Source organism: Heptranchias perlo, chromosome 8 (genome assembly GCF_035084215.1).
Source record: "Heptranchias perlo isolate sHepPer1 chromosome 8, sHepPer1.hap1, whole genome shotgun sequence".
Classification (NCBI taxonomy): Eukaryota; Metazoa; Chordata; class Chondrichthyes; order Hexanchiformes; family Hexanchidae; genus Heptranchias; species Heptranchias perlo.
Window position 1 is genome coordinate 33,836,237 of NC_090332.1, and position 16,110 is coordinate 33,852,346.

At 40.1% G+C, this 16,110-nt stretch overlaps 1 protein-coding gene across 1 annotated transcript in view; it reads right to left on the reverse strand.

Annotated features, from left to right (window-relative positions):
• The window catches only part of vash2 (vasohibin 2), a 133,193-nt gene extending 127,318 nt beyond the window's left edge, over positions 1-5,875 (reverse strand). Inside the window, exon 1 of the mRNA XM_067988931.1 lies at positions 5,395-5,875. Within this exon, the coding sequence (XP_067845032.1) occupies positions 5,395-5,682 (288 nt within the window). The 5' untranslated portion in view covers positions 5,683-5,875. The remainder of the gene's footprint in view (positions 1-5,394) is intronic.
• Between the last annotated feature and the right edge of the window lie 10,235 nt (positions 5,876-16,110).

Consider the following 16,110-nt stretch of genomic DNA (forward strand, 5'->3'; position numbering starts at 1 on the left):
GCCTATACTGTCTGGAGTTTAGAAGAATGATAGGTGATCTCATTGAAACACATAAGATTATGAGGGGGCTTGACAGGGTAGATGCTGAGAGATTGTTTCCCCTGGCTAGAAAGTCTAGAACTAGGGGGCATCGTCGCAGGATAAGGGGTCGGCCATTCAAGACTGAGACGAGGAGGAATTTCTTCACTCAGACGGTTACGAATCTTTGGAATTCCCTACCCGAGGGCTGTGGATGCTGAATCATTGAATATATTCAAGGCTGAGATGGATAGATTTTTGGACTCTAGGGGAATCAAGGGACATGGGGATCGGGCGGGAAAGTGGAGTTGAGGTCGAAGATCAGCCATGATCTGATTGAATGGGGGAGAAGGCTCAAGGGACCATGTGGCCTACTCCTATTTCTTATATTCTTATGTTCTTATATCAGGTCACCCCTCAGCCTTCTCTTTTCTAATAAGTGTAACTTCTCCGTTCTGGCATCATCCTTGTAAATCCTTTTTGCACCTTCTCCAATGCCTCTATATCCTTTTTATAATATAGCAGACCAGTGCACATTACTCCAAATGAGGTCTAACCAAGGTTCTATACAAGTTTAACATAACTTCTCTGCTTTTCAAATGTATCCCTCTAGAAATGAACCCAAGTGCTTGCTTTGCCTTTTTTATGGCCTTATTAACCTGCGTCGCTACTTTTAGTGATTTGTGTATCTGTACCCCGAGATCCCTTTGCTTCTCTATGTCACTTAGACTCTTATTATCCAAGCAGTATGCGGCCTCCTTATTCTTCCTATCAAAATGCACCACCTCACACTTTTCTATATTGAAATTAATTTGCCAATTACATCCCCATTCAGCAAGTTTATTAATGTCTTCTTGCATTTTGATGTATTATTCCTTTGTAATAACTAGAATCCCCCCCCGCAATTTGTTGTCGTCCGCAATTTTTAAAATTATACTGCTGATTCCCAAGTCCAAATCGTTAATGTAAATTGTGAACAACTGTGGTCCAAGCACTGATCCCTCTGGAACATCACTTCCCATCTTTTGCCAGTCTGAATAGCTACCCTCAACCCCTACTCTATGTTTTCTGTTTTGTAGTCAGCTTGCTATCCATCCTGCTAACTGTCCCCTGACTCCACATGCTCTGCCCGTAGTCATGAGTCTACAACGTAGTACCTTATTGAAGGCCTTTTGAAAATCCAAATATATTACAACTACTACATTACCCTTGTCTACTCTTTGTTACTTCTTCAAAGAATTCAATAAAGTTGGTCAAACATGACTTTCTCTTCTGAAATCCATGCTGACTACTTTTATTAATTTTTTATTTTCTAGAATTTTCTATTTGAGTAAAAAGACCACCGACATTAAGCTAATTGGTCTATAGTTCCCTGGACTTATTCTATCTCCCTTTTAAAATATAGGAATAACATTAGCTGTCCACCAGTCCTCTTTTCTAATGAATTTTTATATAGAGTCTCTGCTATCTCTTCTCTAGCTTCTTTTAATTTACGTGGATGCAATCCATCCGGACCAGGGATTTTAACCACTCTAAGCTTGATTAATTTATCAATTATCTCCCCCTTTCTATTTTAAATGTCTTTATATCTTTTTTGATCTTTTCTTCTAATGTCATGCCCACCTTGTTAGTCTCCCTGGGAAATACTGAGGCAAAGTAACTATTCAATATTCCTGCCATTTCGCTGTCCTTAACTATGAGTGTATCTTGTGCATCCCTTAGTGGCCCTATCCCTATCCTGATTTTTTTTTGTTATTTATGTGTCTGTAGGATAATTTACTAGTTCTTTTTATATTCCTTGATAATTTAATCTCATAGTTCCTCTTTGCTTTCCTAATTGTTTTATTGACTTCTTTCCTAACCTCTTCATATTCCCTTTTGTCATCCTCTCCTTTATTGTCTATTAAAATGACAGGAAAAAGAATTCAATACAAATACAAAACATATTTGTTCATTAATGTGTAAAGAGCTTAATTTCAAGGTGTTCGGCTCTTTTTAGAACATGAGTAACTGACCTCCAAGTACATTATAGGCTCCTGAACCAGGTTAACTAGATGTTGAATTTCTCCATTGAGCGCAACTGAAGCTAAAATAGGATGAAAGAGTGAGCAAAAAGGCAGACAAAGTTTGGCAGAAGCTATAAATTCAGGAACAAGCAAGGAAGTATAGAGAAAAGTGGATAAAAGCCAGAAAAGGGAGCAGAACCAGCAATTGTAATTGCTCATTTGATGCTCCAAAATCTTACACCAAGCATTTTCAACTCTGGGAGAAACTGATAACCAAGACTTAGAAAAAATATTACATATAATTTTGTCACAAGGGAAATTCGTTAGGCACAGTGACTTTCAACTATGAAGTTAGCCATTTCTAACGGGTACTTCTGTATTTCTTTATACATTATCTTTTCTTTCTCTACAGTCGCTCACCCTTCCTCTCCCTTAATTGGGTACAAGAGTCAACCAACTTTTATGTTCCAAAGCGATTTCATTGAGTTGACCATACAACAATTATCAAATAAGCAGACTGTTAGAAAATAGGCCTTTTGCTCAGCAAATCAATCAAAATTCACAGATATTAAATAATCTATTTTACAGGTACTTCAACAGTTCCTGCATAAGTTGATACAAATTATAACACCCTTCAGAGAGAAAGAAACAATACAACAAATTTTATTTACAGTTATTAAATAAGTCATTAAATAATTAGGGTTCTATCAAGCTGCAGGGTGGATTCTTAAACAGGAAACCAAAAACTTATATTAAACTAATTTGCATCTTTTCTTCTTCACTAAACATCTCTGCAATCGTACATATTGTTACCAAAAAAGGTCATGCTAGTATACCATGTCTAACCACAACAACTTGCATTTATATAGCACCTTTAACGTAGTAAGCCATCCCAAGGTACTTCACAGGAGCGTAATCAGACAAATATTGACACCGAGCCAAAGAAGGAGACATTAGGACAGGTAATGAAAAGCAGGATCAATGAGGTAGGTTTTAAAGGAGCATTTTAATGGAGGAGAGAGGTGGAGAGGCGGGAGAGGTTTAGGGAGGGAATTCCTGAGCTTAGGGCATATTCTGCTGAAGACACAGCCATCAATGGTGGGGCGAAGGAAGCGGGGGAGTGCACAAGAGGCCAGAATTGAAGGAACGCAGAGATCTCAGAGGATTATAGGGCTGAAGGAGATAACAGAGGTAGGGAGGAGTTAGGTCATGGAGGGATATGCTTACGAGGATGAGAATTTTAAAATTGGTGTGTTGGTGGACTGGGAGCCAATGTCGGTCAGCACGCACAGGGATGATGAGTGAACGGGATACAGGCAGCAGAGTTTTGGAAAAGGTAAAGTATATGGAGGGTGGAAGGTGGGAGACCAGCCAGCAGAGCATTGCAATAGTCGAGTCTGGTGGTTAAAAAAAAGCATGGATGTGGGTTTCAGCAGCAGATGGACTGAGGCAGGACGGAGACGGGCAATATTATGGAGGTGGAAGTAGGCGGTCTTGCTGATGGAGAGGATATGGGTTCAGAAGCTCAGTTCACGGTGAAAGAGGATGCCGAGGTTGCGAACAGTCAGGTTCAGCCTGAGGCAGTAGCCAGGGAGGAGGATGAAATCGGTGGCTAGGGAATGGAGTTTGTAGTGGGGGCCAAAGACAAAGGCTTCTGTCTTCCCAATGTTTAATTGGAGGAAATTTTAGCTCATCTAGGACTGGATGTCGGACAAGCAGCGGAGGGGTCAAGAGGGATAGTGGTGAAGTCGGGCTGGGTGTCATCAGCGTACATGTGGAACTTGACGTTCTGTTTTCAGATGATTTCGCCGAGGGGCAGCGTGTAGATGAGAAATAGGAGGGAGCCAAGGATGGATCCTTGGAGGACTCAACAACAACTTGCATTTATATAGTGCCTTTATAGTAAAAAGCGTCGTAAAAGGCACCTTACTGGAGTATTATCAAACAAAATTTGACACCGAGCCACATAAGGAGATATTAGGATAGGTCTGATCAAAGCTTGATCAGAGGTAGGTTTTAAGGAGCTTCTTAAAAGGAGGAGAGCGAGGTAGCAAGGTAGCGAGGCAGAGAGGTTTAGGGAGGGAATTCCAGAGTTTAGAGCATAGGCAACTGAAGGCATGGCTGCCAATGATGGAGTGATGAAAATCAGAGATGCGCAAGTGGCCAGAATTGGAGGAGTGCAGAGATCTCGGGGGGTTGTAAGAGGTTACAGAGGTATGGAGGGGCGAGGGGAAGGACTCCAGAGATAACAGTGCAGGAGTGGGTAGGGAAGCCATTGCTGGAGATTATCTGGCTACGACTGGTTAGGTCGAAATTCAGGATTTGTTATATAGTACTCCATTTCTTACTCAATTGTCCTTGCAGGATTTCTCTTCTAACCTTTTCTCCGCTGTTTCTATTTTTGTGCTCTGTCTCACCACCCATACCACTCAGAACATATTACAAAAGAAACAAGCAATTTAAAATTTCAAATGCAAAGCTTCATTTGTCACACTTACTTCTAATAAACATTGTATATTTGAATCAGAGAACTTTTGAGACCACCTATTTTCTTTTGATTATAAATATGGCTCACAATTAGGACAGGAGAAAATAGACACTTTGATTAGCTTCACATTAATAACATTTGTGGTCCTTCAGCAGAATAGGGAAGCAAGTTAAACTATATATGTCCCTCGTCCCAATGATATGGTCATTATCAGTTAAATTTGTAAAACAAACTATCACTCAGGAGTTATATATTCAAATTACATAAAAAAGGCATCTGGAGAAAACAGGTCTGGGTTGCCAAGCCAGTGTTGTCAATGCAACATCTGCATTTACCTCATAGAACCTAGTTTTAGTTTATTTGAGTGCAATGCATGTTCCGCTAACGTAAATGTGGAATGTCTCTTCATGACATTTTATTAGACTTTTGGAATAGCCACTTAAGTCAAAGTTCATGGACGATATTTTAAACTCCTCTCAAAATGTCATACTTTGTTCCAACTTTACCCAAATGACTAAAAGAACATGCTCCAATCCTAGGTTTGTTAGATAATAAACAAGAAAACTAAGACATTATGAGTCATCAGTAACATTCATACTCAGGGTTGTTGTGCTTCAGCAATGAACAACAAAATCAATGCCAATTCATCAATTTTCAATCTAAGTGAAGAATTTCTCGTTATGAAGTTAGTAATTTATACCTATTAGATATATCGATCTCCACCACCACCACCGATTTATGTGCTAGAAATTCATTTTTCCAAATCACATGCATATCCCCATATTGCAAATTATGCAAAGCATTCACTATAACAACAAGAACAAACCTCGCTTACTCAAAAATAAAATGCCATTGTCTGCACAGCCAGAGGCTTTCACTTACACGGGTTATAAATGTAGCTTTCCGTATACTCTCCTCCATCTCCTTCGCTCCAGGGTGTATTTTTGCCACATGCGTCCACATTCTTTGCCAAGTTCGCTCATCAATCGGGAAGCCACTTTTATTCACATAGAAAAGCACCCCACCATCTTTCTCGTCTTCTTCTCCGGAAGATTTGCTGATATTATTGCTCGAAGCTGTTACCGGGTTTGCACCTGTAGTATTAGCAGCTTTTGAGCTGGTTTGCTTGCCCACTTTAACACCAACGCTATTGCCACTGACGCCTGTCATGTTGATATATCCTGCCCCCGATTCCCTTGCCCTGTCCTTTTAATACTACCCTCATCTATTATGTTTTCATCGCAGCGAGACTATTTTAAATTATTGCTTCCAAATTCCATGAAATTGCTACCTTATCAATTCCCATAATCTCGATCCGTAGTGCCCGTCTTTACCCCGCTTGATACAAGCCTTATTTTGTTACTCCGTTACCCAGCAGTCGGTAAGTTTCACTCATTCATATTGGCTGATCCCACCAGCTGGTGGGCGGGGCCCTGAGTCATCCGTGCGGTCACATTGGCTCCTGCCATCGAATGAAGAGGCAGTAATAACATTCGCAACAATTTTATTGGCTGTGAGTTAATTGTAAGGCTGAGTCAAAAGTGAATAAATAAAAATAAATTAAGACTTGTCTCAAACCCCTATTATGACCTCCCGTTTCACAATAAAGGCGAGCCCAACTCGTCTCTAATATATTGAGGGTCGATCCATGTTCTTTGCAATGGGTCTGCGCTACTGCCACCCGCTGGCTTCCTCTTTAGTCATTTAATATATATATATATACATCTATTTGGATATTCCCGTTGGATTTTACTATAGATTCTTCACAAAAGGATAACGCTGTTTATTAAAAGGAACATTAATGGAATATTTGCCAATTAGAAATATACAACCTATTAAATCAATCAGTGGCATAGCACATGGTAAATCAGGGGTTATGCTTTTGCAAGAGAGGAGACACACATTAGGATGAAGGGATTTGGAAAAAGCTTTATGAGGGCTATGCTAACAGATAGTGACGTGTTAATTAACTGATTTGTAGAAATTAAATAATGGTTTCCTAACCCACTGCAAATAGATAAATACAAGTTTCACAAATAAATCAATCTGTACAGGGGTCGCAAGGGGATCAGCTCTTTATCTAGGATATCAAATATGCAATACCCTCACATCTGTTTTGAGAGCAGATTTTTCTAGTTAGTGCGAAGAATTATAAACATTGAGAAAATATTAAACTAATTTGCACCTTTCCTTCTTTACCAAATATTTCTGTAGCCATATTTAGTGTTACATTTCTGACTCTTCACTTCCTGGACCTCTCTCCATCTCTAGCAATGAGCTTTCCACTGACATCTATTAAAAGTCCACTGACTCCCACAATTCTCTCAATTATGCTTCTTCCAACCTTGCCTCCTGTAAGAACTCCATCCCTTTCACGAGTTTCCCAATCACATTTGCTTCAATGACTCTACTTTCCACACCATTGCTTCTGAAATGTCTTCCTTTTCCACGGTGGTCAAACCCCATGACCATGTCTATCTCATGTTCCACAGCTCTGCTCTTAACCACCCTCCCTCCATCCTACTACAAAAATAACAGGATTCCCCCTTGTCATCCATCCCACCAGCCTCCACATGTGCTAGATCATCTGCAATTTCTGCCCCCTGCAAAATTATCTCATAACTAAGCATATTCTTTCAACCCCTCCCCTCTCCGCAATACCGTTGTCCATTCTTCCATCGCTTCCAATTCCAGCTGTTTTTCCCTTGGCACCTTCCCATGCAACTGCAGAAGAGGTAATGTGTCCATTTGCTTTTTCCCATACCACCGCTGGACCGCTGAGCATTCTGCTCTGCTCGGAAGTGTGGCTCTGACCTCACTGTGGCTCACCACTTGAACTTTCCCCTCCCGTTCCCACTCTAACCTCTTTATCTTTGGTCTCCTGCACTATTCCAATGAAGCCCAACACAAGCTTGAAGAGCAGTATCTCATTTTTCTTCTGGGCATTATGCAGTCCTCTGGTCTGAACGTTTACTTTAGTAACTTCAAATCTTAGCTACACCCTTTTCTTCACAGCAGTGGGTAGTTGCGATGTGGGGGTCTTCTGTCAGTGCCGGGGGGGGGGGGGGGGGGGGGGGGAGTGAGTTAACATTTGCATCAAAGGCACTTCATGTGAGTACAGCACAAAATGGGGTTTGAGGCTGTGAAGTTTTACTGTTTTTGTCTTGTGACTAGAGGATCCATCGCGTTTTGCTTGTATTTTCTGTTTTAATTTCAGATCTGTTGCATCTGTAGCTTGTTTTTCTCTTTATTTTTGTTTTAGGTCTTACGCTTTCGTGTACATGGACCTCTCCTGTGTCTTTTCACACCCACGGCCACCATTATTTGCACATTATTTTGTCCCTTCATTATCTCACTGATACCACATGTTTTCTATTGAGCATTTTGCAGGTCATTTAATACATGAACTCCTCTGTATGATTGGTGTATCTGTTGGTCCTCTCCTCTCTTTCCAACCTTATTGAAATGCCTGTTTCTCTCTCAGGCATCAGTTCTGGTGAAAGTTAGGCCCCCAAAATAACCTGTATTTTCTCTACACACATGCTAGCTGACCTGCTGTGTATTTCCAGCATTTTCTATTTTTATTTCAGAGTTCCAGCACTTGCCATTTTCCTTTTCATTCTGTTTAAATAAACATGTTTACATTTAGGACGTTATTCAGAACCTCTAGAATTTGCTGCTTTTATTAATCATTTTTTCTGTTGGTTGTGTTTGGCCCCTCAGATACACATAAACGAAAGAAACATAGCTGTTCTACTATTTGGAATCTATTATAAAGTATAAACATTAAACAATGGCAACATTTCAAAATGCTAAATTTAATTTGTTGTATGTATAATATCCAATATTTCATAAATAAACAGCCCCTTGAATATTGTAAATATGTTTTTCCAGCAAAGTTAGCTGAGAATAAAATTGAAAGCTTTTCCTTGTTTTGATGTGTTGTACAAAAAAACCTGATTATTTTCATTGCTCCTAAAAAGTTCTGCTCAGTGTCAGTACCTTTCCATTGGAGAATAGGATAGGCAGGAGAAGGGCCATGGCTTACAAAAACAAGTCTTGGTATGCTTTGTAAGTAGTCAATCTTGCTGACAATCAGAAAAAGAATTGTGAGAGTTGTACAGACAAGGGCCTAGAAATAGTTTTTTGAAACAAGAAACAATGCCCGTCTTCTCAGAGAGGCACAGGCCTCTGACAGAAAATGTTGTTATTCAGATTTCAAAAACATAAAATGCTGCTGTACAGCTAAGTTTAATCATTTTGTTGTAAAGTTTGTAATTTTATAAATCTTTACTATGTTACCAGTCTTGTTTGGTTGATTAGTTACAAATAAACATAGAACCTTAGTAGTTTTTCATTGTAAGTTTAGGTGCTGGCTTTTTAATGGTAAGTTCCCTATCTGTTCAGTTGTGGTTTGTTGCAATTCTAGTGGACTTTCCTTGGAGTTGCTCATGTTGAGCAGAGAATATGCTGCTTTATAACAGAAGAATCATAGAATATCACAGCACAGGAGGCCATTCAGCCCATCGTGCCTGTGTCGGCTCTTTGAAAGCGCTGTCCAATTTAGTCCCACACCCCAGCATTTTCTCCATAACCCTGCAAATTAGTTCTCAAGTACACGTCCAATTGCCTTTTGAAAGTTCCTATGGAATCTGCGTCCACTGCCCTTTCAGGTAGTGCGTTCCGGATCTTAACATCCCTCTGTGTGAAAAAAATTCAAAATTGTGCTCCCTATACCAAAGTCCAGGTCATTTATATGTAAGAAAAACAATGGACCTAATACCAACCGCTGGGGGACCCCACTGCATACTTCTCTCCTGTCAGAAAAACATCCATTCACCACTAATCTCTGCTTCCTATCTCTTAGCCAATTACCTACCCAAGTTACCACCATTCCTTTAATCCCATATGCTTCTATTTTCCAAATAAGTCTGTTATCTGATACTTTATCAAATGCCTTTTGAAAGTCCATATATCACATCTGCTGCACTACCTTCATTGACCCTCTGTTACTTCATCAAAGGTTAGTCAGACATGATTTGCCTTTAACAAATCCGTGCTGGCTGTCCCTTATTAACCACAACATTCACCTGAGGAAGGAGGAAGCTTCCGAAAGCTTGTGAATTTCAAATAGTCCACAACATTCACCTGAGGAAGGAGGAAGCCTCCGAAAGCTTGTGAATTTCAAATAAAATTGCTGGACTATAACTTGGTGTTGTAAAATTGTTTACAATTGTCAACCCCAGTCCATCACCGGCATCTCCACATCCTTATTAACCCATACTTCAAGTGAGAATTAATTTTGTCCTTGACAATAGTCTCGAGTAGTTTTCGCACCACTGACATTAGACTGACTGGCCTGTAGTTACCAGGTTTATCCCTCTCCCCTTTTTTGAACAGGTGTTATGTCATGTAATGCATATGTATTTGTCAGGTGTTATGTCATGTAATTTATTTGTCAGGCCTACTAATTTATGGTGACAATGTCAAATTCTGTTTTTATTACAAGGTATTCTGCAATTTATAGCAGTTAAGGGAATCAAATTTCAAAACTGTTTGTTTTCTGTGGAGATTGTAAATAATTGGCCTTATAATATTATGTTCCTTTTCCTGTGTATTTAATTTTCATTTCATCTTTTTCAAAGCACTGGTTACACAGGTAGGCAACAGGTGGCAGCTTGGAGGTAGGTATGTGTGGTTCAGTAGTAGTGTGGAAGATGGGTATGTCGGGAGCTGGACTTTGCTAGCATTGAAGAATGGTTCTGACATATGGCAGTACTGTGGGGCGGAATTTGGAGTTTGATAACTAGCATCCGATCCCCCAACACCTCCAATTTTAAATTCTCATCATCATGTTTAAATCCTTTCATGCCCTCGTCCTGCCTATCTCTGTAACCTCCTCCAGCCCATCAACCTCCCTGAGCTCTCCGTTCCTCTTGACACTGGCCTTTTGTGCATTCCTCCTCCCTTTGCCCCACCATTAGCAGCCGTGCCTTTAGCCGTCTAGCCGCCACTGTGAAACTCCCACCCTAAACGCCTCCACCTCCCTTTTCACCTTTAAGGCTCTTCTTAAACCCACCATTTTGACCAAGCTTTTGGTCACCCCCCCCCCCCCCCCCCCCCAACATCATCATCTTTGCCCATTTTTGTCTGATTGCGCCTCTGTGAAGTACATTGGGATGTTTTTCTGTTAAAGCGCTATATAAATGCAAGTTGTTTTTGTTGTCACACTTCCGGATTTTTTATTTTTTTTTCTTCACAGAGGCTTTTGGGATTGAGTTATGTTTAAGAGTTGTGAAACACAGACTAGGAGATAAAGAGGAGCAAAGGGATTTTGGTGTTCATGTCCACAAAAAACATTGAATGGCATGGATGAATACAATCTCTACTGTGGCCCCTGAGTAACTTAAATATTCCAGCCAAAGTCTGGCCACAGGCAGCTCTGTGGTCATCCACAGCTGCAAAGGTGTCCAACTTTACTGTTGTGTAATAGTAGTCCTTCACCAAGTTGTCATGTACTATCATGAAAGAGCAACAAGTGTCTCACAACCCCTTTACTTGCATCCCATTCACCGTGACAGTGAAAGAAAAGGGTCGATCTATCTGCCTCAGTGGTCATCACATAACTGATGGCTTTATTCTTGACAACGTCATGCAGTCTCCTAGTTTGAGTCACAGAGCATCTAAGAGCTCAGCAGTGGTTCACCTTGTGGCCCAACTTACAACATTGAAAATGCCTGACCTCGTAGTCCTCAGATCTCTGACTTCTGCATGGCAGCCCCGTCCAGCCGGGCTGAGCAGCTGGCAGGTCGAGCAGTTCATTTGTACGATAACAAGAGGCATCTGGTCTTCCACCTGTGAATTTGCTTACCTGTGCTCCCAAAGCCATAAAAAGATCAGCCAATGCACCTCGCTGCTTGAAAGTTTTACACTACCAATAAAATAACCAGATTCTTAAATTGTCTGGGACTATTTTCAGAAATCTGTCCTTTAACATTAAATGGCAAAGACCTTCGTTGTCTGTTACACCTTCACTTACTGCCATATCCGTGAGCCCAACAGCCACTTCTCAATTAGTACTGAACGGATTCCTCCTTAGTTTTTTAAAATTTCTGCCTGTGCACTTCAGGGCCTAGAGTTTTCTTCTTGGGTGCAACACGGAAGTTGCTCCTGAAATTGCGCCCATTTTGCCAACATCAAGTTACATCGAAGTATCCTCCCAATCTCATTAGAATAACAACTGAGCTTAAAATGGGTATAAATCAGCATAAACAATCAGGGCCCAAAGAAACACCAAACCCATGCCAGTATATTTCTTCTTTGAGTCTTAAAATATAGGTTTCAACTCATGTAAACATCATGCATGAACATCAGGCGAGTAGTGGAGGTAACGGGATATGACGCTCGACTCGTCGATCGACAGTTCCGACGGGCCACAGCGAAAAATCGCATAGACCTCCTCAGAAGACAAACACGGGACGCAAGCAACAGAGTACCCTTCGTTGTCCAGTACTTCCCCAGAGCGGAGAAACTACGCCATGCTCTCCGCAGCCTTCAACATGTCATCGATGACGACGAACACCTCGCTAAGGCCATCCCCACACCTCCACTACTCGCCTTCAAACAGCCACCCAACCTCAAACAGACAATCGTTCGCAACAAATTACCCAGGTTTCAGGAGAACAGCGTCCACGGCACCACACAACCCTGCAACGGCAACCTCTGTAAGACATGCCAGATCATCGACACAGATACCACCATCACACGAGAGGACACCACCCACCAGGTACATGGTTCATACTCCTGTGACTCGGCCAACGTTGTCTACCTCATACGTTGCAGGAAAGGATGCCCCGGAGCATGGTACATTGGCGAGACCATGCAGACACTGCGACAACGGATGAACGGACACCGCGCAACAATCGCCAGACAGGAGGGTTCCCTCCCAGTTGGGGAACACTTCAGCAGTCAAGGACATTCAGCCACCGATCTTCGGGTAAGCATTCTCCAAGGCGGCCTTCGAGACACAAGACAACGCAAAATCGTCGAGCAGAAATTGATAGCCTAGTTCCACACCCATGAGGACGGCCTCAACCGGGATCTTGGGTTCATGTCGCGCTACACGTAACCCCACCAGCGAAAAAAAAAGTTATCTGTTTTTAATACAACTGGTCATTCTCTCTCTTTCTCTTCCTTTCGGATGTTTCTCTCTCTCTCTCTCCCTCCCTGTCTTTGGTTCTGGCCGTTTGCATATTCAGTAGTCTGGTATCTAATGTTTCTCGAACACTATTCAATTCCTTTGATGGCCTTGATAACGGGCAGTTGGAAAGATTATATGTAATCACCAGGCATCGTTCTGTGACTATATATGCGGTAATTTTCAAGGAATCCGACACTCACCTGACGAAGGAGAAAGCCTCCGAAAGCTTGTGATTTTTAAATAAAACTGTTGGGACTATAACCTGGTGTTGTAAGATTCCTTACATTTGTACACCCCAGTCCATCACCGGCATCTCCACTTCATTCTTTTTAAACAGCATCCAATCAAAGTTTATGTTGACTCAATTTGATCTCTCCATATTAAAGTAACCAAATATATTAGATGAATGATAGTCAACTACCCCAAAAACAATATCAAGTTTTCTAAGAAACTGTGAAATCTGTCACACCAGAGAGCTAAAACCAAAAAGTGTAGTGTACTGGTGACCAATTCCCTGTGTTATCAAAAGGTAAATTCCTTTGAACTAAAAACACCTTCAGACCACTTTTAAAGCTATCCTTTGTCAAAGTTAGATTGTGTTCTCTAAAAACAAATCTCATTGGAGTCATTTGTATTTTATTTTTAACTTTTTATTTTAAATGTTTCAAGAAAAACCAAGAGGTAATACAGCATGTGTACAACAGGACATAATTACATATAGCTTCCAAGAAGCAAAACACTAGATATACAGTTGTTATACACAGTTCATTCACAGTGCTAAACTCAATTAAATGATTCAAATCTAATGTAGACAATAAATCAACTCTCCCCAACCAAAGTTCTAGGAAAGAACAGTCATTGGAGAACTCAGAGCTGCAAAAAACAGGGATAAAAAGACGGGTAATAACTTGCTGCACCCTGCACTTTCAAACAGCTGTCCAAGCATTATAAACCACTTTTAAGTATGTTCTAGGCACAGGTCATGCTCTGCTGCCCATAGCATCCTAATGAGTCTGGAGTTACCTGCACGAAGTGGCTATTTCTGAAATGGCTTTTGAGTTTTGCTGGCATTTAAGACACAAGCAATTCTCCAAAGAGGGGTTTAATCTCTCCTGAAGCTGGAGCCCCAGTAGTCTGAAAGTAGTTTTATAGGCTGCAGATTATATATAAGTTGAAATGTGTTATATTTCAGAGGGGCATCTCATTAGTAGACTGAATCTGAGGCACTTGCTGATGGACAAATTTTACTTTGTGCCACTGATATGCAGCCTATCTTAATGAAGTATACTGGAATATGTCATTCTGCTCAAGCGTCCAATTTATTGGATTCTTTTCTAGGGTGCAGAGAACTTTACATACTTTATCTGTATTTAGAGAACCACCAATGAATCTAACAATTTTTACTTTGCTTTTGTAAAAAAACCCAATAAAATCCGGGTCATCTTTTCACAATGCCTAGTTGTCAGATGCTTCCTCGGTAGAAGTGAATGTTGCCTCCATTCAAACCACTAGAAGTCTCTAAGCAATCAATATTTAGATGGATTAAGCAGTACAATTTCTCCTTAGAACTAGATAAGAATACGATGATTCACATTAAGGCAGCCTCATGGGCTGCTCTTTACAAAGCTTCCTTCAAAACTCCATGGAAAGCAATGGCATGGAAGTAACTTTAACACTTTTATGTTGGATCTCCCATCCTTAAGCTAATGTAGCTTTGACAGAAAGATCCTACAAACATTCGTAACAGAAACAAAAGAAAATTTTAAAAAACAAAATCCCCACTCATTACCCCTTTTTAAAAAAAAAACAAGGGAATTCAGTCTCTGTAAACCATTAGTGAAAACCATTTTATAGTTGTGTTTCAGCATCTACCTAGGGTTAACAACAACTGCAACGTAAAAAAAAGTGAAGACACCAAATATGTTCCTTGCAGTTTGAGTCAATGCAAGGGTAGCTCACGTTAAGGAGGCTACCTGCTGTGCATCATTGCTGCAGAGCATAAACAGTGGCACAAGAACCACTAAATTATTCAATTTTACTGAATGTAAATAGTTTGCATTAACATTAACTATGCAAACCAAAAAAAAAAGTGGGCTCAATAGAAAGTAAGCATAGAAGTGAGACCTGAACCAAAAGCTATGTACAAACGGCAAGAATTGAGCAACTTGAGATGTTGATGAATGAATTGTGTCCATTATAGGTAATTTCAAAGTAAATTGGAATGTGACATACTCTCCTGACATCACACACCCTGTTGCTAGGACAAACAAATGGAGGGACAATTTGCTCCTTGGCTTCCATCAGTGCTGCTCCAATCATGGAGAGCTTATCGGCTGCAAGTATGTCAAAGTTGTAATGTGGTAAAAATAGCATACTTATAAATTTTTGCAAAAAATGTCACTATAAACTCGAATTACACATTCAATGAATGGAAGCCTTTTTGAAAGGGGTATAGGAGAGGGGTAAGAGGCATCAAATGTACATTTGGGAAACCAATGGAAAATATGAATCTTCTATAAATGTTTACTAGAATTTTTCTGCCAAAGCCACTATATGGTTTTGCCAAACACACACAAAACAGTGCTAATTATTTTGATCTTGAAATTCTTATATAGCTTGTAGAACACATGCATAATCCATTTTAAATTATCCAGTTGTTTCCAGCACAGAGATGTTACTCACGATATGTTGTCACTTCAGATAGACAGGAGCAGAATGTGTTAGAAACATGAAGTATTTGAGAATAACATCTGGTACACATACAAGCACAACATCGAACAGCTTATTTACAGAAACAAATAAGGCATATTTGAATCATTTTATTTACCCTTTCCTAGTCACCATATCTACTACAGTGAGGATATAACCGTCCTAACTGATAGTCACACAGCACTTCTTTATCTGTTCAACGGATGACCAATGAATGAAATGTATTTTGTTTTTTAAACTATACTGATATTTATAGCTCCACAAGTCTAAAAAAGTGGAATTTGATCATAATTTTAAAAGTTTGAGATCTGTAGGATAGTTCATAGTATTGTGAGAACAAATCAAAAATTTTAACTATGTTGGTACGTCAAACATGTTAGCTAACAAAGTTCAACATCCAAAACAGAATTCTTAGTATTCAGATGTACGAGTCTTCACAGCCATAAAAATTCAAGGTTTTTAAAATTACTAATTTTTGAAAAATGAATTCCACACAATATGTCCTCCAACAGGGGCAACACTTTATAGAAGATTTGTTGAGAATAACCACTCAAGGATAGAGATAGAAATCTAGAATTTGATTTGTGCTCAATTATTTGCTCTAATCTGCAGTATGATTGTGGTGGTGTGAATCAAAAGTTAAAAAGCAGTAACATAGCAAATTTTAATACTTCAAAGCCACTGAATAG